At 60.0% G+C, this 25,287-nt stretch overlaps 1 protein-coding gene across 1 annotated transcript; it reads right to left on the bottom strand.

Moving 5' to 3' along the window:
• Positions 1–125: 125 nt before the first annotated feature.
• On the bottom strand, positions 126–23,283 carry BCAR1 (BCAR1 scaffold protein, Cas family member). The gene is given in 8 exon segments (XM_045987465.1): positions 126–1,016; positions 4,297–4,386; positions 5,207–6,304; positions 7,046–7,162; positions 7,336–7,497; positions 13,170–13,781; positions 22,968–22,994; positions 22,996–23,283. Coding segments are annotated over 8 exon segments (2,892 nt in total). The 5' UTR covers positions 23,269–23,283; the 3' UTR covers positions 126–503.
• Between the last annotated feature and the right edge of the window lie 2,004 nt (positions 23,284–25,287).

The raw sequence follows: 25,287 nt of genomic DNA, 5'->3' as shown, positions 1-25,287 counted from the left end.
TGCCTGCATCCATGAGGCCTGTTGGCTCTCATTCCTCTCACACCAGAGGCTTTCCATTTTTAAAATTTTATTTAAATGTAGACTATTAGTCAAATGATTGGAAAATCAATAATGAAAAATAGTGTTTTAGAGTTTTTCTCCTGGTACAGTGGCGCTTGCGGTGTGGGGGGGCAAGGGACAGGGCCCCCCTGTGGGGCTAGGATCAGCTCAAGGGGTCCTCTGAGGCCATGTGGATCGAGGGGTCGTTGGGCCCCGGCGCCCAGTGTACGCAGGAAGACCACCAGCCTACTCCTCAGCCTTGGCTCCCGGGGGCCCAGCTCTGCTTGGGCTCTGCTGAGGAAATGCTGTCCCATATCCTGCCCCATCATAAATATGTACAAATCCCTGGACAGTCTGGGGCACCAGGCCCGGGCAGAGCTGGGGTGCCTGTCCCCACGCCTGCAGCATGGCAACTCTCTGGGGGCAGGTGTCCTCCCAACCCCCATCCCTCCGGTCACCTGCTCTCAGGCTGCTGCCAGCTGGCCCAGGACTCGGCGGAATTGCTGGGTGCTGTGGCCCAACTCCTTGACCCTGTCCACCATGTCCTGGGCGGCGGCGGGGGACGGGTACTGCAGGGCAGCGGCCTTGGTCGTGGCCACGATGCCACGCAGAAGGTCACACAGCAGGTTGCTGTAGTGGGTCACCTGGCTGCGCACGTCAGCCGCCTTGGCCTGCCGCGACAGCGTGTCCCCGATGAACACCAGCTTGTGGGCGCTGAGGATGACAAACTTGCTGTGTGCCACGAAGATCTTGGGGGGCTGGTTGGTGGCCACGGCAGTGAAGAAGGCGTCCACTGCGTTGGTGAGGGTGGTCAGGTTGGCCTCGCACTGCTCCAAGTAGAAAAGCAGCAGCTGCCGGTCCGAGGGCCCCAGGCTGCCTGTCCGCCCCGGGGCCAGTGGCTGCGCCGGGCTCCAGTTGGCCAGGTCGTGCTCTATGGGCCGGGACACCTCCTGCTCCAGCCGCTCGAACTGCTTCAGCTGCGGCAGAGGGAGAGCAGAGTGAGAACCGCGGCTGCGCTGCGCCAAAGCAGAGAACGGGACGGCTCCCAGCGGGAGCGGGGTCACGCGCCATCTCTAGGCCACAGGCAGAGCACGCGTCGGCAGCCGCCTCCCTGACACTCGCCAGTGACTTCTGCCAATCTCAAAAGGTAGGATTCCGTTTATGTAACATTTCTGAAACCACGAAATGATCGACACAGAACAAATGAGCAGTCGCCGTGGTTGGGGACATCAGTCTCTGCTTACTCAGGAAGCAATTAGTGCAGGAAAGTGCGTGAAGGGGACACGGGCCTGCTTTGTACTCTCTGCAGCTTCCTAGGAAGCTATCCATACTTCACAATGAATTTTAAAAGCCCCACATTTTGTCTTTAACATATATGTTGTCAAAAGATTCAAATGGGGACACCTGGGTGGCTCAGTCAGTTAAGCATCTGACTCTTGATTTGGGCTCAGGTCATGACCTTGGGGTCATGGGATGGAGCCCTGTGTACAGCGGGCTCAGCAGGGAGTCTGCCTGATTCTCTCCCTCCCTCTGCCCCTCCCCCTAGTCACTCTTTAAATAAATTCATCAATTCTTAAAAAAGAAAAACTTCAAATACACCAAGCAGAAGACAAGACAGTTGTCTGCTGGAATCTCGGTCCCCGGAAGTCACCCCTGGTGGAATACAATCCCGGTCAATTATCTTTTAGAACCAAACACTGAAGTATTTGCAGACGAAAGGCTGTAACGTCTCCAAGATGGTTTGTGGGGCAAGGCTGCCAGATACCCAGCTTAGAAGCTGTACTGAGAGGGGCTGGGAGTGGGTGAACGCACCCAGGGAACTGCCTTCTTTAGTTTTAGAAGTGAATTAAATTTCCCATTATAAAAACTTTAAACAGAAGAGATGTAGTGGGGTGTGCCTGGCTGGCTTAGCTAGGAGAGCGTGCAACTCTCGATCGCAGAGCTGTGAGTCTGAGTCCCACAGTAGCAATTACTTAAAATAAAATCTTAAAAAAAAGAAGAAAAAGAAAGGTCATGGTATTTGTAAAACTTGTTACATGTACCAAATGCTGTTTTCTTACAATACATAATTTTTTCAGTATTTCTAGGCTACATGGTTCATCTGCATGTTTTTTCAAACTGTCTTAGTCTCTAAAATACTTCTCCAATGTACTTATTAAAACAAAACTCCAGCTCTAAGCGGACCCATGCAGTTCACGCCCATGGTGTTTGAGGGCCTACTGCTATATGTTCTCCTTCCAGCCCCGAGCCAGAGGGCAGGGGCCCGCCGTCAGCTGCGTAAGTCCAGGGGGAGAGGGGCTCTCCATGACCCGCAGCCCCCGCCATGCAAGCTGCCTGTGTGGACTGAGCTGGTTCTGACCAGGGGCCTGCAGGGCTGTGATCAGATGTGCACAGGCTCAGGGACAGACAAGTTCTGTTTCATCCAAGATTCCAAGCCTTCATTTAATTAGCAAAACCAACATAGAATTGCCCCTTCCTCATCCCCGACACAATCGGCGGCAACCTGGGGAGATGCACCATTCAGCCCCCTCAGCCAGGGAGAGGCCGCACCCTCACTTTCAGTTCAAACTCTTCCATTCTTTGAGAATTTTTTTTTTTTTTTAAAGATTTTATTCATTTACTTGACACAGAGACAGAGATCACAAGTAGGCAGAGAGGCAGGCAGAAAGAGGGGGGAAAGCAGGCTCCCCGCTGAGCAGAGAGCCCGATGCGGGAATCCCAGGACCCTGAGATCATGACCTGAGCCGAAGGCAGAGGCTTAACCCACTGAGCCACTCAGGCACCCCTCTTCTTTGACAATTCTTAATAGCTACATAAGATTCTACGGTATTGTTGTTTTATTTATTCAAGCAATACTCTGGGGCGGGGGGCTCCAGATTTTTCACTGATGTGGAAATGCGACAACCGACACGCATGTCTGCATTTCATGAGCCTGTGCTGTACTGGTGCTTTAGGTCCCTGGCCGAAGAGCACGCGACCTTCCTAGAGCTTTTCATGTATATTCCTGTATCATCTCCCAGCTTCTAGTAATTTACCTTTGGGATCAAGCAGGTTGGTGAAGTGCCGTTCACAAAAGTAACTCTGGGAATACCCGAAACGTCCCACCAACAGGGACTAGATAAATAAATGCTGGCACAGTCCAGAGAAGACACAGAGTCTGATAAAGCGCAAGTGCGTTTCTTCAATCAGTGCAGATTCCATACATCAGACAGATGATGGGTGGATGGATAGAGATACCTCTAATTATGAACTTTTATCCCTTTACGGAGTATGTTCCATGGGCCAGGCTCCTGCTCTTTCCTCCCTTAATCCCCACACTGACCCTGAGATGGACCCGCTATGGTCCGTACCTGATAGCTGGGCCAATGGTGGCTCTGCTGGGGGCAGGTGGAGCTGGGAAGCTCTCCTCGCTCTGCGATCCTCCCCATGCCCGGGGCGGGGGTGGGTGTGGGGTGCGGAAAACCTGATGGGTGATTTTTCTGTGCTTACTTCGTGCTCGTCTGTATTTTTTTTTCATCTTCATCATCAGAATAAAAGTACCTTATTTATTTTTAAAATCCCTTTCCTACCCTTAGGAAATGATCCGAAGTATGAAGAAATTCTGTATCTGCACGCAAGTACGGCAGTACTGTTATAATCAGGGAAACTGGGTACGATGTAAGCATTTAATACTCAGAAATGTCCCGCGACCTTTAAAAACAACTGAGGAGGAATGTTTAATGCCATGGGACAATTTTGAAATAAAAGCAGATGTTCTGGGGCGCCTGGGTGACTCAGTGGGTTAAAGCTTCTGCCTTCGGCACAGGTCATGATCTCGGGGTCCTGGGATCGAGCCCCACACTGGGCTCTCTGCTCAGCAGGGAGCCTGCTTCACCCCTCTCTCTGCCTGCCTCTCTGCCTACTTGTGATCTCTGTCTGTCAAATAAATAAATAAAATCTTAAAAAAAAAAAAAAAAAAGCAGCTGTTCCCGCTCACAAACTCAAGAACACAAACACAGAGGCCATTCTGGACGCAGGAGCGGAGCTACAAACCAGCCCCAGGGCACCCCCACTGCCTCGGGGGCCTTGTTTCCTGCCTTTTTACACTTTCCTCTGTGTTCCCATGTCTATCACGATCACTCTGGTAATAACTCACACAGAAATCCAGCAGCCACACGGAGACAGTTCTGTGGCAGGGAGGGCCGTGGGAGGCTCGGCTCCGGAGGGGCCAACCGGCGGCCCCAGCCCAGAGAAGCCGGAGAACCCCGACGTGCTTACCTGCTGCAGCTCCAGCTGGCCCTTCCCCTGCCGCATGATGTTGCCCTTTTCCAGCAGCTCCTTCTGGGTCTTCTCAAACTCTTCCTTCCCCTGGAGGCAAGGCACAAGGACTGGGCTGAGTCAGGAGCCCCCACTGGCCTGGGGGAGTGCAAGGCCCCGTTGGCAGCCAGCGGCTGGCACTGCACGCCAGACCCAGGCTCGCACTGCAGGCACCTGGCCCTCAGCAGGAACAGCCTCCCAGGAGGGCGCTCTCCAGGCCCCTTCCACCAACTGCCGGTCCCTCCAGATGGCCAGGCCATCCGCCCTGCCTGGGCTCCCATACCAGGAATCACATTCAAACCCTTCCCTTTGGCGTACACGGCCTGTCCATCCATCCCTGACCACTGGGCCTTGGCACCTGCTGACTCAACCTGAAATGTTCCCTACTGGGGAACTCGGCTGGCACCCAGGTCTCTGTGCTCAGAGGCCCACCTTCCCATCTCCTGGTTTTCCTTCTTTCCCAATGCCCGTAATACTCTTTGTCTTTGCTTATACTTCAAAATCCCTCTCCCCACACCCAAGAGAGCTGCTTCTGTCCTGCTCACTGGAGCAGCTCAGCCCCTGCAAGTGCTCAAGAGCCGTTCCCGGCTGGCACTGCAGGGCCTCTGAAGACCTGGCCACGTCAGCCCAGAGGCCTGAGGCGGGTAGAGGAAGGGGTCTGGGTGGGGGATGCATCTGGCCTGGAAGGTCAGAGAGTGTGCACAGGGACTCACTGAGGCCTAGTGGAGCCCAGATTCTTCTTCTGGCCACAAGACTCAGTGTGGAGGGGATCAAGGTGCCCACGACAGGGACAGCAAACTTAGAGACCTGAGGAGGCCAGCAGGCTTCCCCAGGATGCTGCCCTGGGAGCCGGGACAGGGCTGGCACTTACCTGTAGGTGGACGTAGTCGTAATCCTCCATCCAGCCCCCCTCACTGTTCTCATACTGCCCATCTGGGGAGTCCTGCGAGGTGAACTTAGGGGGTGAGGGCAGGGGCCGGGACTGGATGCTGCTGGCCTTGTCGATGGGGTTGGGGTGCAGGGGGCCGCCCCCCTCTGGCCCCCCCATGGGGGCCTTGGTCCGTCTGAAGAGCAGCGAGGCGTTGCCGTGCAAGAAGGAGGCCAGCTGCTTGGCGTCCTCGGGCACAGCCCGCGAGCAGGCCACCAGGCGGTCCACGTCTTCGGGAGTGGTCCCCGTGCCTCCGCGGCCCCCCTCGAGGGCCTGCCCGTGGGCCACCAGCGTCTGGTACACGTCCTCCATCTTCTGCAGCTGCCGGCTAAGCTTGGCGTGCAGCGTGCGGTCTGACGTGTGCGCGGCATTGCCTATGGCGCCGCGGGCGAACTCCAGCAGCTCGTGGACGGCGCCCTGCACGGCGGCCACAGCGGCCCGCAGGTCCTGTCCCGGCGGCTCCTGGGGCTCGGGGGCGCCACGCCAGCCCCCGCCGGTGCCCGCGCTGCCCGCCAGGTCCAGCAGCTGGGCAACGGTGGCGCTCACGGCCTGCTGCAGCCGCGCCAGGGCCTCCACCGCCACCTCCAGTTCCAGCGGCTCGCGGCCCGGCCCGGCGGCCTCCAGGGAGGAGGCCGACTGGCTGCTGCGCGTGCTGCCCGTGCTGGAGGCCGACAGCCGCTTGGCCTCGCTCGGGGCCTCTCGCTCCGCGGGCGGCGGCACCGCGTACACGCTGTCGTCGGCCACGCTGCCGTCGGCCGCCTCGGCGGGGAGGAGCCGCTCGCGGGGCACGTCGTAGAGGGGGCCGGGGCCGGGCCGCCGCAAGCCAGGGGGCACGTCGTAGAGGTCAGGAGCGGGCGGGGGCACGTCGTACACATCCTCGGCTGGCAGCGAGTCCGGGGGCGGCGCGGCCAGGATCAGTGGGTGGCGGGTCGGGTCGAAGGGCTTGGCCTTGGCGAAGGCGGGGGGCACGTCGTAGGTCTCCTCACGGAGCAGCGGGCCATCGGGCACGTCCTTGCTCACGGACGGAGGGACATCGTACACCTGGCGGGCAGAGGATCGGTCAAGGCTGCCTGTCCACCCGCCCAGCTGGAGCCCCCGGGGCGGGACTGGGCCGCCCGTACAGACACAGTACCCGGTGTCCCGGTTCCCACCCACACAGGTTACCGTTAAAGCCCAACTCTGGAGTCAGCCCTGAGCTCAGAATCCCAGCTCCACCGCTGACTGGCTGTGTGACTTAAGGCAGGTGACTCAACCTCTCTGAGCCTGTCTGCGGAGCTGTCGGAGGGGAGAACCCACTCACAGGTTTGTGACCAGGATTACAGGAGTTTGTTCACTGTGTAACTACAAACACGTGCTGAGAGGCAGCTGTTACACCCCCTCACCCCATCACCCCCGTGAGGTCTCTGCTCTGCGCCAGGAACCTGGCTGATTTGGGTGTTGTATTTAGAATGACAACACGCTGGTTCACCCAGGACAGTGACGGCTTGTTCCTGATGCCCCCTCATAATTCCTGGTCCCCGCTCACTCTCAGAAGGGTCCTGCTTTGAAGAACGAATTCTGTGGTCTCCCTGCTAATATCCTGTGTGAGCCCCTCAAGAACCCGTGAAAGGCCCATGAGAGGGTCTTTGCAGAGGAGAGGAAGCGAGGCTGCAGCACTCAGTCTGCACTTCGGTCTCCGACTGAGGGGCAGAGCCGGGGCTGCAGACATGGGTCCCCACCCCCGGCCCACTCTGTCCCACCCAGCCCTGCACACACCAGGCCCAGCACGCCCCGACTGCTCACCGCGTGGTGGGTGGACAGCGGCAGGCCCTTCTCCACACTGGGGGGCACATCGTATACATCCAGTGACGGGTCCCGGCCATTAGGACCCTTGACAGCCATGGGTGGCGTGTCATAGACCTGAGGCAGAAAAGGTGTGGTGACACGGCGCCAGTGCAGGGCCCCCGGAGGGTATGGGAGAACAGAACCACCACAGCACCAGCCCCGGGACAACCCTGGCCGGGGCAGGGGTAGCCCAGCTCCCTAAGCGGGGCTGGACCGAGGTGCCCCCAACTCCTAGACCCAGTACCTACCTCTTGGCCATACTGGCTGGGCAGCAGGCCCCGAGCAGGGGGCACGTCGTAGATGTCCTGGGGCCCCGGGGCCAGCAGGTGGCGGGGGATGTCGTACTCATCCTGCTCTGGCTGGGAGGCCTCAAACACATAGCCCTGGCCCACACGGGTGGGCACCACCACCTGTGGGCAAGAGCCGTCTGTCATCAACCTGTCACCACCGGCCCGGAAACCATCTTCCAGGACCCACCCTCAGGTCCCCAGGGAGAGTCGACGCAACGGGGGCGGTCTCCAAGGGTGGGCTTGGAGGCCAGTGAGAGACAAGGGTATTGTCATCCTCTGTGTTCTTTACCCTTTCTTCAATGTGATACAGCATCTGGAGAGCACACGAACCCCCAGGGTTTGTCCAGAGTTGTCTGGTTCTGGCCAGGAAATGACAGTAGTCTACAGCTGCATGACCTGGGAAGTCCCAGACGAGGGTCTGCCCTGGACTGAGATGGCCCTGCCTGATGTCACCTCCTAGCTGCCCCCTCCCAACTTGGGGGGGACAAATGGAGACGATGGTGCCAGGCTGTGCCCACCGAGAGGCAGCCTGCAGGAGGTTCCAGTGGCTGGGGCGTGGTGCCTCCAGAAGCTGGTGTCCCTGCCCTCAGCCACTGAGCACAGCCTGGGAAGACTCCTGAAGGCAGGACCACCAAGGACTCCCACTGAGGGCCGTTCCTGGGCCCTGCTGGAAAGCTGGGCGTGGGCGTGAGGGAGGGGTCAAGACAGAGCCAAGAACCCTGAACTCCCCAGTACACCACATCCACAGGGCCACCCAGACCATCTCTAACCCAAAAAGGGTAAGACCTAAGTCAGGGGATGCTGGCTCAGAGAAGGGGCCAACACATTCCCCTCTCTGGTATCTTTCCCTGGCCTGCTGGCCTGGCATCCAGGACAGCAAGCTGCCGAAAGCGCCCCGCAACAGCCTCTTCTTTCCCGGCAAGCACCCTGGCCCTGTGGGGCCAGAGTGGGGTCTGGGGTCTGGGAGCCCCCACCCAGTGGAAGGGGCTGGCAGGATCTAACCCAGTGCTGGGCAGGGCACGCCTCCCCCACAAGGCTCCCTGCTCAGCGCTCTGGGACAGAAAGGCCTTTTGTTCCCTAGTCAAAGGGGATGTCTGGAACAGAGTTGACTCAGGCCCTCCCCACACATCTCTGGGGGTAGCAGGGCTGGCCCTCGGGCTCGGTGCTCCCAGAATCCTGCATCCCGTGCCTGCAGCGGGCCCCACGGCACTGACAGGCGGCCCCGCACGCCCGTGTCCTGTGGATCTGCAAGCACTGGTTACTCCGGGAGCAGCAGAGCACCCCAGGCCTGGGGTGTGGCGACTGGCACTTTTCTGCGCAGCCTCGGGCTTGGCACGGCCTCCACTGATGCAGCCTGTGCCCTCCTCCCAGGCAGCACGGCAGACAGTTAGTTGCTTGGGTGAGTGCCTGGGGGAGTATTCCCCACCCACCACACCCCACCCCCAGCGTGTCTGGCAGTGGAGCTGGCGGCCCTCCCCAGACTCATCTCCCTCCTTGAGCCCCAGACTTGAGTCTCCTCCAGAGCTATTTTTAGCCGCTAGAACCTGCCAACAACAGGACAGGCGGGGCAGGCGGGGGCTGGCGGGACGTGGCAGGTTGGCAGGGCTTTGGGGTGAGACCCGAGGCGTCTCCAGGCCCTGAAGATTCCAGATGCCCCACGAAGAGCCCCCACAGTGCGTCCCGAAGACAGAGACAGTGGGGAGCACAGGCAGAGGGGCTCCGGGGCCGGACCCCGGGCCCAGGCCATCGGCAGCCTGCCATCCCCTGCTGCAGCCGAGCCGCGACAGGAAGCAGCTGGCCGGGCCAGCAAGTGCTCTCCGGCAGAAGGAAGCGGGAAGGCAGCCCCCGGTGAGGAAAAGCTTGTCAGGGAAACCTACTCTCCGGGGAGCTGCTGAGCCCGCTAATCACAGGCTGCCCCACTCTGCACCTGAGGCCCCATGAGCAGGCCCCCGAGGTCCCCGGGGAGCTGGGTGACACAGCCAGAGCCCGGGAGGACACACAGAACTCCTGACCCAAGGCCCGTAAGCTCTCACACAGACACATCTCAACAGACAGAGAACACACAAAGACACACGCGAGACCCAGGCTGGGCTGGGCGTGTGCAGGGAGCAGGGGTGAGCCCAGAGATCCCACTGGGAAAGGCCAAACCCTCTGCCGCCTTCTGCCTGGGCCAGCCGGCCCCCCCCTCCAGGCCGCTCAGCTACTGGTCTCCCCCCTTCTGCAGAAGGGACGTCACCCCACGTGACCCAGGGTGGCTCCGGCTCTGGCCCACTCCCCTCTAGAAGCCTCGGCATCTTCCTCTGGAGCGCTGCTGGAGCGCTGCGGGACTGAGTAAGTGACAATCTAACCTCTCATCCAGACTGAGGGACGCGCTGGACACGGGTCCCCTTCCGAGCTCCTGGGCTCCCGGGAGGTACAGGCCTGAGCTCAGCTGCGTCTGCCCAGGCGCCTGACCCAGCACCACAGCTGTCCCCTCAGCACAGCTGCGGCCCCTAACCCAGAGGCACTCCCCCACGAGCGACCTCACCAAACACGTCCCTCTCTGGGGCCCCATCTGTTTCTGCCGTCTGTGTCCTCTGGCTACGCCCCAGCCTGGAGGATGCTAATGCAGCGGTGTGGGGGTGCCTCTCCCCAGCCACACGTGCCACTGGGCCCCAGGCTCCTGGCATCGATCTGACCCTTCCCCTCCCGGCCAGCGGCATCACTCGCCCCTGCTTCCTGGGGAGCAGGGCCTCCTACCTCACCCACAGTCCTGGCAGGGTCCCTCCTCACCCAACCTCACCTCTACCCCCCACCCCCGAACTAAGAGCCCCTGTTTCCCAGACTTCTCAGGAGCAGCACAAGGTTTATGAAAGCACAACCCTGAAATGTGGGCAAAGGGGCCTGTACCGAGACTTACTGTAATCCAGATCCGTGCGATCAGAAAGGTCCTGGAGCCCGCCCCAAGGGGAGGGGCGACACAACGAATCTGGGGTGCCCATTACAATCACCTTAAGGACCCAAGAAAATGCTTCTGACATCTGTGGGACTTACGGTCTCAAAAATGCAAAAGTCGGCGTACAAATCTGTTTAAGACAGATAAAAAATATGCAAAGATAAAATGTGCCCAAATTTCCACCGATCACCTCTTGACTGGGGAAGCTCCTCTCCAGGATTTTTCTTTTCAAGACTTAATTTACTGATTTGAGAGAGTGAGAAACAGAGTACAAGCAGGGGGCAATGGGAGAGGGAGAAGCAGACTCCGTACCGAGCAGAGAGCCCAAAGCGGGTCTCGATCCCAGGACCCTGGGATCAGGACCTGAGCCAAGGGCAGACACTTCACCAACGAAGCCACCCAGGTGCCCATCTCCAGACTTTTTCATAGAGTATATGTTTTCTAAGACAAACGAGCACTGCTTTCATGATCAGAACATAAAAGCAGAAGCTCTCGAAGGTGCCTAGACCCGGAAAAACGAGGCTTCGCAGGGGAGGGCAACCCGCCAGGCCAGGGCCCTTGGGACACAGTCCCGAGCAGCACTACCCCCAGGCCCAGCCGGCTGAGCCCAGAGGTCACCTGAGAGCCAGCACCTCACTTGGGAGGGACACAGAACCCACAGCCAAATTGTGGGCTCAGGCCCACAGCCCAGCGCATGGCTCCCGCTGCTGTTTCCTGGCCCACGGGCTTCCAGTGCTTGGAAGGACTAGGGCACCAGGACCAGCCTGTCGGTTTAGGGAGGGAAGTGGGAAGGGGAAAAGGCATGCCCCCCCGGGGTGTGTGTGAAGCGTGGATTGTGTGTGTGTGTGTGTGTGAGTGTGACCAAGTGTGAGTGTGCAGGGGATGGACTCTGGCCTGTCCTGAGGCTCTCCAGCTGGGCACTGCTCCCTGGGCCTCCCCACGGGGCAGGTGTTTCCCTGGCAGGGCTCTGCTTCTCTCCCTAAAGCCACCTTGGGAATGGCCTATCTGGGCACTTCCAGTCCCGCGCGGGGCGCTTCTGCCATCGGCCAGGCTCTTGCCAGGCCGCTGAAGGAGCAAGTAGGTCAAGAAGTGTGGCTAGTGACCCTGGTGACCAGGGTCCAGGCGCCTCACCTCAGCCAGCCAGCCTGATCCCTGGCCAGGTCTCCTGGTCACCGTGCTGTGCCCCGAGAGCAGGCCTCCCCATTGGCCCTGGACACACCCTGAGGACAGAGGCTCAGGAGCACGGGGGGAGCGCCCACTCAGCCACTGTCTCTCCGGGCACAGTGGCTCGAGAGGAGGCACAAACACGAGGCCCGGTCTGCGGCAGGGAGTGGATGCTCCAAGTTCAGCTACTGCCCCGGCACCTGGGCTCTCCGCCAGGGCTTCTGGGGCATGCTGGCTGCTGGGGTCTCTCCTCTGCAGGGGGCTGAGCTGGGCAGCGGGCGCTGGGCGGGCTGAGGGCCCTCCCTGCTGGCACAGGCTGCGTTTCGCAAGGTCCTCCTAGAGAAGCTGGAATGCAGAACAGCCATGGAGGGGACAGGGAGAGCCGGTGTGGCAACCCGGTCCTCCAAAGTATATGGGACACCCCCTCTGCTTCTGGGCTCCCAGGAATTCCACTCTGCAAATCTTCAAGGGATGTGGGCAAGGAAAGACACAGGCCAAAGGCGAAAAGAGGCTGCTCCTGTCTCGGCCGAGAGTGGGCTAGTGGCTCCCTCTTCGGTCGGCCTCCTTCTCACGCGCAGATGGACTTGGGGGTACAATGCACAGGCAGGCCGGTGTGGAGCCAAGGGCGCTGCGCCCAGGGCCCTATCCCCCAGCCCGGCATCCCCTGGCAACAGCCCACACGGGACCTCTGAGAGGCCCTCCTCCGGCGATGCTGCAGGCAGTGTCCTCCCCACGGCCTGGGCGCCGGTGGAGCCAGGAACGGCCGGAAGATGTGTTCCACGCCCACCCAAGGAGCAGACACGCACACCCAGAGGACTCATGGGAGCCCCTGGGCACAAGGTGGCCGGCCTCTCTGCTCCGTGTGCCTCCCTCCCCTGTTGGCAGGGATGCCGACCCGCTGGCTGGAGCTCACGCGGCAGCCATCGGGGCCAGGGAGATGCAAGCCCCTGGCTGAGGACGGCGGTGTTAACAAGACGGACTGGCGGGGGCGCGGCGCGGCGCTGAGACTCGTGGAGGGGCCTCCTGCGCCCTACGCCGCTCACTTCCGAACGGTGACACGGGAGAAAGCTAAGTCTCTTACTCCATCTCCTCCGATGGATTTTCGGCCGTGCCTGCCCCACTGCCACACTGAGCTCCTTCCTTCTAGTGCTGCCCCCGGGGACCCCTTGCTCTTCTGGGTGCTCCCCACCCCACTGGGCCCTGTACTCTGCCCTCTGTGGACTGCATAACATCACTAGAACATGGAGCCGGCAAGTCCCTTCTCAAAACCGCCCACCCTCAGGCAGGGGTCTGGTTGTTCTGGAGCATCAGGCCCCCTGCTGGGCTGACCACCGTGTCCCCCCTGCCCCCCCACACTGCTGCTTAGGGTTCATCTGCCCAGTCCTGCCGGCCCACCCCTTCCAGACTTCCAGGCCTTTGACAGACACTGCATCCTTTGCTGGGGACACCCTCCCACTGGGGTCTGTCTGCTGAAGGCCACCTCACGGTCCAAGGCCAGCTGGGATCTCTTCTCTGGGAGCTGCCTGTCCATCTTCAGTAGCCAGATAACATAGTCCCCAAACACTCACCTCCTGTCCCCGCCCAGACCAAACAAGCAGCTGTTGCTGGAGCCCTCGAGACCCCAAGGGTCTGGCCTGGGCCCAGAAACCAAAGCCTGGGGATGGATTGCCGGCTCAGGCCAAGACTGCCTTACCTTTGCTGGTGGCTTCGTCCCCTCCCAGCTGCGTGTGTCCATAGATGGGGGCACCTGGTAGATGTCATGCCCTATCCCAGCAGCAGGTGGCACCTGGTAAATGTCCTGGGCGGGGCTGCCAGGCCCTGGGGGCACCTGGTAAAGGTCTGGGGCTGGGCTGGGAAAAGGGTGATGGGGCATTTGCTTTGAAAATGTCGATGTCTGCTTCGCTGGCGGAGACTGGAACTGTGGGCTGGGCCCAGGCGCTTGGTAGAGGCCTTGCTGAGTCTTGCTGGGAGTGGGCACCAGGTAGACGCTGTCGGGCTGGGGCTGGTATGTGGCGGGAAGCATGGGCGTGTACTGGGCAGCCGGGGTGTGGAGGCCAGGCTGGGGTTGGGCCGCGGTGGCAGGTGGGCCAGGTCCGGGTCCTGCCGGCTTCTTGTCATGCATGCCCACCAGGATCTTAAGGCGGTTTCCGGGCACAATGCCTTGGCGCCCATGCAGTGAGCAGAGCCACCAGCCATCCAGGCCCTGTGTGTCCCGCTCTAGCACGGTCATGATGTCACCCTTGCGGAAGGAGAGCTCATCTGGGGACTCGGCCACGTTGTCATAGAGGGCTTTGGCCAGCACGTTCTGGGGAGAGAGGACACAGGGGTGCATGAGGATGGGTGCTGGGGGCTCGGCGGACCGCCCAGCTGCAACCCGAGGCAACTCATCTTGGCACTGAGAAAGGATGGTTTGAGGAGATCCTGGGGCCTCTGCCCCTCCTGCTTCCAGCGTCTCTCAAGTAAGCCTGGACACTACCTCACAATCCTCCGGAATGCAGCTACCCTCTACACGCCAGGGACGGCGCTCCACATACTCTTGGAAACTGCTCCAAAGTCACGCCACAACCCGCACCAACGCTGGGGAGGACAGCAGTAGTGACAACGCTGACCAGCAGGTTCTGGGAAGAAAACAGGATGCACACCCTCCCTGCTCCAACCCCAGGGTCCTGCTGCCCCGCCAGCCAAGAGGAAAACACGGGAGTGTGTGGGGAGGGCACCTGCCGGGACAAAGTGGTCATCGTCTGCAGACCACAGGACCAGCTCCCCAGTAACTGCAACAGACCAGAACCGGCAACTGATGAGAGAGAAACACAGACAAGTGGCACCAGCAGCAGCAGCAGCTACTCGTTACTTAGGAATTAATCAAGCAAAGACAGCAGGAGACCTCAGGGCAAAAAGTGTGCACGTTCTGCCAAAGGCTCAAGGAAAAAACCTGAATAAAAGAGAAAACACACCAAGTTCATGGTGGGATGACTAAGCACTATGAAAGGCCAATTTGCCTGAGCTCACTTAATAAGTTACAATGGTAACAAAAATGCCAGTTGTTTTTTTTTTTAAAGGAATTTAACCAAAGAAAAAGAATCCTTCTAGAATTAATGGAGAAATAGAGATCCTTGAATAAGCAGGTCAGTTCTGAAAATGAAATGCAACGGAGCACACTCTTTTTGGCGTATGAGGACATGCCAGGACTTTGCATCAGCGAGCGCGCTGGGGACCAGCGCCCCAGGACAGGGCTGGCAGACAGCCCCACGGGCAACCCCTCATGGCAGCACCCCAGGGCAGAGGGCAGGCCAGGGCTCTTTCACGGGTGGTATTAGGAAACTCATTCACCGTAGGAAGAAAAATCAATTCGCACACTTGCCTCAAGTTATAAACAAAAAACAATTAAAGACCCAAGAGTCAAAGATACAACTCTAGCTCTAACAAAAGAAAAAACTGGGGAGAATATCTTCATGACCTTGAAGTGGGAAAAAATTATGACATACAAGTCTAAAAACAAAGACCGCGAAAGCACAAAACACAAGGCTAACACTGAGGTCAAGCAGACAGATCCAACCTCACCAAGGCGGAATGGTTTCCACCGGGGGGGGGGGGGGGGGGGCGCGGGGGGGCGCGGGGGGGCGGGGCAGGTAACACAAAGCTGATGGGGTCACAGGTCACCAAACGATGAGAGAGGGATGAACCTAGAATCTGTGGCATTCTACATATCAGCAAGGCAAAGACAAGACAGACACCAATGGAAAACCAACAAGATACAAACAGCACGTTGTCTGGAGCAGAAAAGGCTGGCTAAGAGCACCACGGAGGCTGCGCAGGGTCCCCGCCGGCACGTGAGGACACCTCTGCCACTCTGCTCGGGCTCCAGCAGGTGCCCAGGCGTCCGGGGAGGGAGGCCGGCCACACCCCCCTGACACAACCCTTTATGTCAACATTATAAACGTCCATGAAACATTCTACGTATTTTCCAGCAGGACTGCAGACACACCACACCGGCATGGATGCTTCTGGAAAAGGGACAGGCAACAGGAATCAATGAGGAAGATACAGCAAAACAAGAAAGGGGTCTCATACGGACAGCAGATGGCCGAAGAAAAGCAGTACCCTCCCCTGGCCCTACTTTTTACCCTGTCACTCTCCTGCTAATTCTCCCAGCCACCCAAGAAGAGGCACTGCCGCGGGGCTTAGTCAGCAAACCCTCCTGGAGAGGGGACAGGAGCTGCACATGGCCCGGGCACAGAGAGGCCGCGTTGCTAAGCAGCCTGCGTGTGACCTGGGAAGGGCCTTGGGGGAGATGGGGTAGAGGCAGGAGGACCCCAGCACTGGCGGACACCAAGCCGGCAGGCCCAGAACCCCGCTGGCTCCTGTGTTCTCCGTCCTCAGTCTCTGCCCTGCCACTCCCCTCTGGCAGGTGCCAGGATCAGGGTGGACCCAGAGATTTCAGAGGGTCCCAGAAGGGGGTAGGAGTGAAGGAAGCACCTGGGTGACAGGAGGCCAAGGGCCGCTTGGGCCTCCCAGGGAAGGGACGAATGGGGATCAGCTGGGAAGCCATTTCTCCAGAGCCACTCAGAGTCTCCAGACCCAGAAAGAGCCAGACGCTGGGGGCCAGGCGGGCAGCTCACAGAGAGCACAGAAGGCGGGTTCACCTCGGCACCGTGGCTAGCACCGGGGCAAAGCCCTCGGAACTGCTGGGTGCTGCAACACTGCCCACATTACGACTGTGATGGTCACAGACGCACGGAAGCATTAACTACACAGTCACAAAATGTCACCTGAACTTAAAAAAAAAAATGGAGAGAGGGTAAGAATAACAGTGTGAGTGTTTGGGACAATGGGGGATGCTTTCTCTTCCTGTTTTTCAGAATTTCTCAGTTTGTATTTAATAAGCATTTCTTGGCTTGGGCTTTGAAAAAATACACATCCTGAAAAAGAACAGCGGACTACCTCCCTGGCTCCAAGGCAGGATGGGACAGAGGCGGCTGAAGCGGGTCCAGCGGCCACAGCCCCAGGAGGAGCAGGCAGGGGCAAGGGCCGTCCTGCAGCACGTGGGGGCCCATGGGCCCCATCCCCAGGCTGCCTGCAAGAAAAGCAAGTTTCCCAAATATGGTCTGCAGCCTGCCTTGGGGAATCACATCCCGTCAGGGGGCGGGACACCCGGCCCACCCTCCTCCCCCTGTGACCCCAGAACACAGAGAGCCACCCCACTGAGTCCCCCCCAGCCCCTGCCCTGGTGACCACAGGAAGTGCCAGCAGAGTGAGTCACAGGAAAATTCCCCTCTAGCCCAGTCAGAGGGGGCGGGGTGCAGACGGAAGGGACTGCCCCTCAGAGGCCCCTCACCTCTCAGGACGGCAGCTCAGGGAAGGCTGGCAGAGGGGTCTCGGCCAGACCCCCCCAGGCAGTGCCGGCTGCTCGGGAAAGCTGGGAGGCTCTGCTGAGGGCAAGGTCCAGTGGGGAAGAGGGAAGGAGGGGGAGGGTCTGCCCAGGCCCAGGAGAGCTACTGGGGCCTCCTGCACCCAGGGTGGCCAGCCCCCACCCCCTTGACGTGAGCTCACTGAGCAGTCAAGGCCAACAACGACTGCAACTGTATAGTCTGGGGCGGCTGGAGCCAGGCCGGGAAGCACCTCCAGAGCTGGGCACGTGGCACAGAGTGCCTGGCACCAGGGGCGCCTCCGTCTGCATCAGCGGGTGCCCCCACCAGGAGCCCCAGAGGCAGTCTCTCTGCAGCCGCCTTGCTCCAGCTGGCCAAGCACCCCGGCTTTGGGCCTCTAAGCCTCCCCAGCTGTTCCTGAGACACGTTCCTCCTTGCTCCTCCTTCCTTCGGAGTCGCTCAGCAGCAGCTCAAACCAGTCCTGGGTCTGGCCTTCCCTCCGCTGCTGGGTGACTCTGAACAAGTCCGTGAGCCTCCGTGAATATCCAGATCCCCATGCTAAAAGGACAGTCCTGATTTCATAGGATCGTTCCTTTGTTCCACAAAAAATCTGACCGGCTCCTGCTCTCTGCCAGGTGCTGGGCCAGGCTCTGCAAGACGGCACAGGCCTAGCTTACGCAGGACCCTGTCTGCATGGGGCTTACAGTTCAGTGAAGCAAAGCGCAAACGATTTGTTAGGGCACGGGGGGGGAAACCGGGGCACCCAAAATAATGTGGGAGACAGGGCCACTGGACATAGGGCAGTCAGAGAGGACCTCCCCAAGGAGGTGACATTCCAGATGACTCGTGAAGATGAAAACCAGGCACTGTGACACCGGCTAGGGAAGCGTGCACAGGCAGAGGATGGACAAGAGCCAAGCCCCCCAACCCCAATTAAAAAAATTTAAAAAGTAAAATAGCGAAAAAAAGAGCCAAGGCCCCCGGGGGAGGAAGAGGCTGGAGGGAGACAGGTTGCGGCCCTGCAGTGGCAGGTAGGCCGGTACGGCGAAGGCTCTGGGACAGTGCCTGAGAGCTCAGGAAATGTCATCAAACGGTGGCCGCCCACGGCAGGTAGGGCCAGCCAGGGCAAAGCCTTCAGACAGCACGTGAGCTACTCCAGACGCACCCCCAGGACCCAGAGTCTCACCCCAGCATGCAAGAAGGGCCAGCCCCCCAGAGCCTGGGCCAATCAGGTGCTTCTCCCCACCTGGTAAGGGGGCTCAGCCGTGACCTCTAGAGGTGCCATCACGGTCTGGGCGGACGCTGCCAGCCATCTGTGCACAGGGACCACAGAGAGCACTGCCTGACTCACCCCAAGGTTTTGGCCAACCTCATTCCTGCCTCAGGAAACCTTCCACAGTGCCCCACTCCTCCAGGGACGTTACCAGGCCTCTTCTTGGGCACGCACTCCCTCTCACCCCCAACTCCAAGAGATGACCAGAACGTCTTGTTACTGCCTACTTTGTGCCTCTGACCCCCGCGCCCAGGATGGGGGTTGGGGCTGTGTCCTTCAGCACGGACCCCGCAGGCACACGAGCATGGGGCCTGGTCCTCAATGGGCAGGCTTAGCGAGAAGTACCCCTTGCAGAAGCCCGAATCCTAGTCTCTCTGGGAGCCGCTAGGAAGACCCTCTGGGGCTCACTCACCCCAGAAGGACGGGGAGAGAAGAACCCCCAGCCTGATGCCAACACTTCCCAGGCAGAGGCCGGCCCGCCAGGCCCGCTCAGAACAACACCCTGGTTGTTGCACACGGAAGCCCACAGGGCCGCCCCACAGACCCTGCCTGGCTCTTAGAATAGCACGCATTGTGTCCTTGGGGCCTGTGGGCACCAGACCCCCCGGGCGGGGCAGGCTCTCAGACAAGGAGTCGCTGGGCTTTAGCCACAGGTGGGTGCATGTCTGGAGGACTGCAGCAGCCATCCAACGGCTTTGTGGGACTCCTCCTTGGCTTCGCCAGTTGTCTTGGGGAGTGCTGGATACGTTCTCGGTATATCCCCAAACCCTGACTGTGCCAGAAGGCGTGACCTGGTGGTTGGGACTGGTGAGAAGAAACATGACTGACAGGTTCACAACAATAACAGTAACGACGAGCTCTGCCGGGAGCAAGCTCTTTGCATACTCGAATCATCCCTTTGAGCCTTACGGGACACGGATACTTCCGCCTTACAGACAGGGAAACCGAGCAGAACTGTGACCTGACTTGCTAGGGACACAGTCGGGAAGCTGCACGGGCAGACCTGCGCCCGGTGATAAAGCAGAGCTGGACGGCTCCCGCAGCGAGCTTAGCTTCCTAGAAGGCAGGAGGGAGATCTGACAGGACTCTTCCTCTCCCCCATCCCTCAGTCCCAATGGAACACCCTAACACACACACACACACACACACACACACACACACACACACACACCCCAGCCCCAAGCACAGAGCTTCACACACAGTAGTCACTTGGGAAACACTAGCTCCCTTCATACCCAGAACCATCTCACACTCGGGCCAAGATTATTTCTGGGGTATTCTGTTTGCTTGTCCCAAGGAGCCCCCATGGCTAATGGACAGAGGCCCAATGCCCGTGTGTCTGAATGGTAGCCCGCATCCACAACCCCTACTCACTGGTGCCCTGGGACTCCCCCTGGAAAGACAGCAGCCAGGGGCCCACTGGTCAGGGTCCTGACCATCCCCTCCTACTCTTGAGGACAGTCTCTTCCCTTCCCAGAGGTCCTTGGCGGAACTCCGTCCCAGCCAGCCTGATCATCACTCCTCTAATACACCCAGGAACAACCGATTAGCCAGCGTCTGGGCTCAAGTCCTCAGTGTTGACTACCAAGGAGCAAAACCGTGGGCAAGCCTCTATTCCAGAGCCGGCCCAAGGGGAGCGCAGCTCCTGTCCTACCCACCTCAGGACAGGGCTGGGACAGTATGCGAGTCCTCAGCCCTCTGTCCGACACTCAGCACCTAGAGGGCAGCTCTGCTGAAGGAAGGACTAAGAGCCCGCATGTGCTGGCCGTCGCCAGCGGCTCCCTTCCGCAAACACGAGCTCTGGCTGCAGCAGCTGCAGGGCAGGCTTCCCTGTCCCAGGCCGGCTCAGGACTGGAGACAGCACCCTGCCCCCACCCCTGCCAGGGCATCCCAGGCACTGTCCCGGGGAGGCTGGGCAGAGAAGGAAAAGGGGCATGGGCAGGGCCCTCCTGCCAGGGCACAGAGCACCTGCAGCTCCCACACACCGCAGATGGTGACCGCAAGCAAACCGGAGTAAGGGTACCCAGAGGGTAGGGAGGCAAAGTCCTGGATCCTGCAGCCCACTCCCACTGCCAGCAGCTTGGGAAGGGTCCCCCAACCCCTCTAGAACCCTTCCCACTGCCACCCAGCCCAGGCAAGTGACCCAGGCTGGCAGAACCCTGACCTGCACACTTGACTACCCATTCATTACTCTCCTTCTCTGTTCCTGGAACCTTGCTGGAAGGACTCTGGATTCTGGAATGGCTGGCTGGCTCACTACCGGCATTTGGTCTCTAGGAGAGTCTCGGCATGAAGCAGACCTTCACTTCAGGGACAACACCAGCCCCAGATATGCCATCATGGAGGGGAAGAGGCAGAAGGAACAGCCCTAGCAGGGACAGGAGGGACCTCACTCCTTCTAAGACCCCAGTTTCTCTCCCTTGACCTCTAAAGCCCCCTGCAGCAGCTCTACCACTCTCCAGTCCTGAATGGTAACTTTCCGCAACCCTTTAAGCAGCACCAACCAACTCAGCAGGAACGGAGGGGAACACAACGGTACAAAAGTGGGGTTCTCACTCAAATAAAAGTACCAAATCCCTGATTTCTGGGATGCACAGTAGAGATGACGGTCTGAGATGGGGCCCTGCCACACACCCCCACCCCTGCCCCAGGCCAGTACCTCACTCCTCACTTAGAAGTGGAAGGAATCAGAGCAGCAAGACAGGAGAGCCAAGGCCTCTCTCCAGTGCCGGAGGGCCCAGCCCTGCCCCCCTCCTTGAAGGGCAACCACCCTTCAGCCCCTTATTTGGGGGCCCTGAGGGCCCAGAGAAAGAGAAGCTTGCCCAGTGTCTTTGCTGGAGAACAATCCCTATCACCCCAGCCCTACACCTTGCTCTCCAAGTGTCCCTCACCCCTCTGGGAAGCCTCCCGGGGAGCACACCTGGACTCTGCTTCTGGCCCCCCCAACTGGTTGTGGGCTCTTGGGAGCTGGGGGAGGGAGTTTTCCAGGCCCATGAGAAAAGGCTGATGGGAACTCCCAGAACAATGGATGCCAGGAGGGGACCACAAAAGCACAGTCCCGGACCCAGAAGGACCTCACCAAGTTGGCAGCCAGCAGAGCATGGCAGCCCCCCAGGGCCCAGAGCACTCCCAACCCAGGGGTGGGGGCGGGAGAGCACACAGGAGGCCGGGCATGGGGCTGTCTTGGGAGACTATGCTCTGAATCCAAGCCCATGAGAACAAGTACCTGTCCCTCTCTGTGCCTCGGTCTCCCCGTGTGGATGACAACAGGGAGAGCAGCTGTCTCAGGGGCCCTTCCCGCTCAGGAGGCCCTAGTGCTGCTGCCCTTACTTCTCGCCCCTGCCTGGGCCCGAGGAGATGGTCCTGGCAGCCCACAACCCTCACACCCTGGTTCAGCACAAACTGTAATGGCCAGAGGCTCCAGCTCTCCTCCTGGAACCAAGGCTGACTGTCCCGGCAGAACCTGGCCCTGCCCTGCCTCCACCCAGTTCCCACGGGGCTCCTTCGTGGCTCCGGGCAGGCGGGTAGTGGGTGCCGCTGCCAGGAGGGCATGCCAGCAGCTCCTCCCAGCACCCAGCACACACCTGCTTTTCTAGGCCCTGCCCCCCGGGACCCCACATCAGCAGCTCTGGAGCCGGGAAAGGAAATGGGACACAGGAGGGTATGTCTCCCCGCCCCAAAGATGAGGAACATGTCCCAGCCTGGAAGAAATCTGGAGTCATGCAAACGGGGAGAGTGCCTCCCAGCCTAGACCTTCAGGGCAGGGTAGAGAGAAAGAAGCCCCATGTCCCCAAGATTGACAAGTGAGCTGCTACCCCCACCCAGTCCGGGACCCAAGACCCCAAAATCTCCCCAGGCAATAACCCGCCAGGGACCCCAAGCACCCCAGCCCTCAGCAAGTCTTAGCTTCTCCAACTCCTTCAACAGGGCTCTGAGATGCACCTCGTGCAACAGTGAGGGGCTGGGCACTCTGGGGGGACACCAAGTGGCGGCCTGCTCCTCCCCCAGCTCCACGCTCTGAGACCTCAAACGCTGGGACCCAGGGTCACAGTGTGGCCCTGGATGTCGCCGCCAGGTGGCTTCTACCTCAGTATCTGCAACCAGGGTAGGTAAAGGCGGAAAAGCGCCTATCCCCAGGCCGCGGATCCAAGCGCACACAGGCCGGGGGTGAATCATTAACAGACCCAGGATCTGCTCTGCCGCAGCACCGACACCTCCGTCACCGCGCACTTGTTCGCTGGATCCCTAGCCTGGGGGCGGGGAGGGGCAGCTCCCCACGCCAAAACACACAAATGGACCAAGGATGGATTACCACCCCCGCGTCATGGAAATCCACGCCTCCTGGAAGTTCACCGTCCAGGGATCTCTGACCTGTCCCTGTTGCTGAGGAACCTGAGGCTCGGAGACGGGTCTCGCAGGCCCAAGGTCACCCAGCAGGCGGCGGCCGGCAGGGGGAGAGCGGGACTCCGGCCAGCAACTTTCCCGGATCCAGGAACTTTCCTGCCGGCCAGCGGCCCCTGAGTCCCGCCCTTCCAACCGCCCCGTGAGCACACAGGCTCTGGGATCCTCCGCAGTCTTCGCCTCCGCGCGCTCCCGCCACGGCGGAAGAGGGGCTCCAGGACCTCGGACCCCTGCCTGGTCGCGGCCCCGCGGAGACTCCAGCGGCCAGCGGTTCCCAGGACCCGCAGGTCCGGCAGGAAATGCCACTCATTTAACTCTTTCTCGCTAGGGACCGCCCCGGGCGCGGGCTGGGCCGCCGCCTGGAAGCCGGTACGCGGACGCCGGCCGGCGCCGGCAGGAGCCCGGACCCCGCCCCGCGCTCCCGGACCCCCGCCGCGTCGGCCGCACTCACCAGGTAGTTCATCGTGTCCGGCCGGACTGGGGCCCCGCCTCCCCGCAGGAGCGCACACCAAGCTGCCCGTGCCGCGCTCTCTCTGGGCCCCGAGAAGGCCGCAGCCGCCCGGGTCCCGGCCTGGGTCCGACCGCTTCAGCCACCACGCTGGCTGCCGCCACCACCGCCCAGAGAAGGTCCCAGCTCGCTCCGCCCGCCGCCGCCGCCGCCGCCACCGCCACCGCCGCCGCGGCCCGACCGGCCCAGCCCGGCTCCCAGCATGCCCGGCCGCGCGCGCCCATTGGCCACTGTGGCTCCCCATGCAAATGAGCCGCCTGCCGGCCCTAGGGGCGCGGGCGCGCGCCGCCCAGTGGGACCGCCCCAACCCCCCTCACCGGGTACCGGGCTCCAGGCGCCCGCCTGCTACCAGTCTTCGAGGCTGGCACGGGGAATGTCACTTTTCTCCAAATGCACGTCCCCCGTCCTCCGCAAGGACTAAGCAAACGCATCCTCTTCTGGGAAGACCGCCGGGATTACCCCCCCTCCCAACATGCGCCCCTGCAGCCCCCATGCAGCCCTCAAGATGCTGGCCTCAAGTCGACTTCTGCCTTCACCTCCCACCAAACCGTGGGCATTACGCACGTGTCCATAGGACCGTCCGACTCAGATACGAATCTATTAACAAGAAGGGGGTGGGACGCCTGGGTAGCTCAGTTGGTTAAGCAGCTGCCTTCGGCTCAGGTCATGATCCTAGCGTCCTGGGATCGAGTCCCATATCGGGCTCCTTGCTCGGCAGGGAGCCTGCTTCTCCCTCTGCCTCAGCCTACCTCTCTGCCTACTTGTGATCTTTCTCTCTCTGTCTATCTCTCTCTGATAAATAAATAAAATCTTTAAAAAAAAAAAAAGAAGGGGGCATACCGCAGCTGGCAGAAAACTAATAATGATCCCCCTCACCAACTCTGGTCAGGCCCACCGTGAAAGCCCCAGGAAATGACGACTCAAGGCAGGAGGCTGGGAACTCCAACAGGTCCCATAATCCATGAGGCACAGAGCCACAGTTCCACCAGACATGCCTGAGGGTCCAGACCTACTCAGGGTCAAGGAGCTCACCACCTCCCACCTTCTCCAGTGAAACGAACCAAGTGACCCTGAATCGTCCCCCATGGTCTCGGTTCTGTCCTAGGAGATCTGCTCCCACCCCAATCCCTCAGTCAGTGCTGTCCAGGCCTAACGGCATGCCCAACAACATGGGGGTGGGAGGTTGCCAGGAATGAGAGGGAAGGACGAGGCACCACAGGGAAACTGAGGGGAGAGCACCTTGGTTTTAGGGAGCCCCCCTCCCTAGGCTGCAGGACAGTGACCGTCACCCCACACAACACAATCAGGGTGTGCCAGAGTCCCTGAGCACCTCCAGGGTTGCACAATGGTCTGCAGCGAGGTCTAGGGTAGAACCAGACCGTGCAGCGCCTTATCTCCAGGATCCTCAGCTGTCCTCCTAGACCATTGGCTGAGCCTACAGACCCCATTAGGCAGCTCACAGTGCCAGGGAAGCAGGGGGTCAGACCTGGCTTTGTCCTGCAGGGAACCCTCCGGCATGGCCTACAAAATACATACAAGCCCAAGGTGGACCCACAGCTGCCCCTACACCTGAAGCACGTACCAGACACCCAGGGCTCGGCTGACTCAGTCCCTGGCCAGGTGTGCTGCCTCAGCCTTCTCCCATCTGTAAAAGGAAGGCATTGGGCTAAAGACCCCTGGACAGCTTGTTCAAAATCACATTCCTTGGGGCACCTGGCTGGCTCAGTAGAGCATGTAACTCTTGATCTCAGGGTTGTGAGTTCAAGCCCCACACTGGGTGCAGAGATTACTTAAAAATAAAATCTTAAAAAAAAAAAAAAGATTCCTACTTCTCCCTCCTTCAGAAAAACTGGGTGGGGGGGACCTAAACATCTGGGTTTCCTCAAAACTTCACAGGACCCACCAGACAGAACTCATGGCCTGGGGGGAGGGGGAAGTAAACAGTGGGATTTGTGGCCCAGAGTCCTCAAGAAGGAATGGGGCAACTAGCTGCCACCCTACACCCTCCCCAAGACAGGCCCCTTTATCACTCTTTTTTTTTTTTTTTAAGATTTTTATTTATTTATTTGACAGAGATCAAAGTAAGCAGAGAGGCAGGCAGAGAGAGAGAGAGGAGGAAGCAGGCTCCCTGCTGAGCAGAGAGCCCGACGCGGGACTCGATTCCAGGACCCTGAGATCATGACCTGAGCCGAAGGCAGCGGCTTTACCCACTGAACCACCAGGTGTGCCCCCCCCCCCCATCACTCTTAAACTGCCCGCTTCC

Source organism: Meles meles, chromosome 19, assembly GCF_922984935.1.
Source record: "Meles meles chromosome 19, mMelMel3.1 paternal haplotype, whole genome shotgun sequence".
Lineage (NCBI taxonomy): Eukaryota > Metazoa > Chordata > Mammalia > Carnivora > Mustelidae > Meles > Meles meles.
The sequence above is the reverse complement of the archived record's forward strand: the minus strand, read 5'-3'. Positions and strand labels throughout refer to the sequence as shown.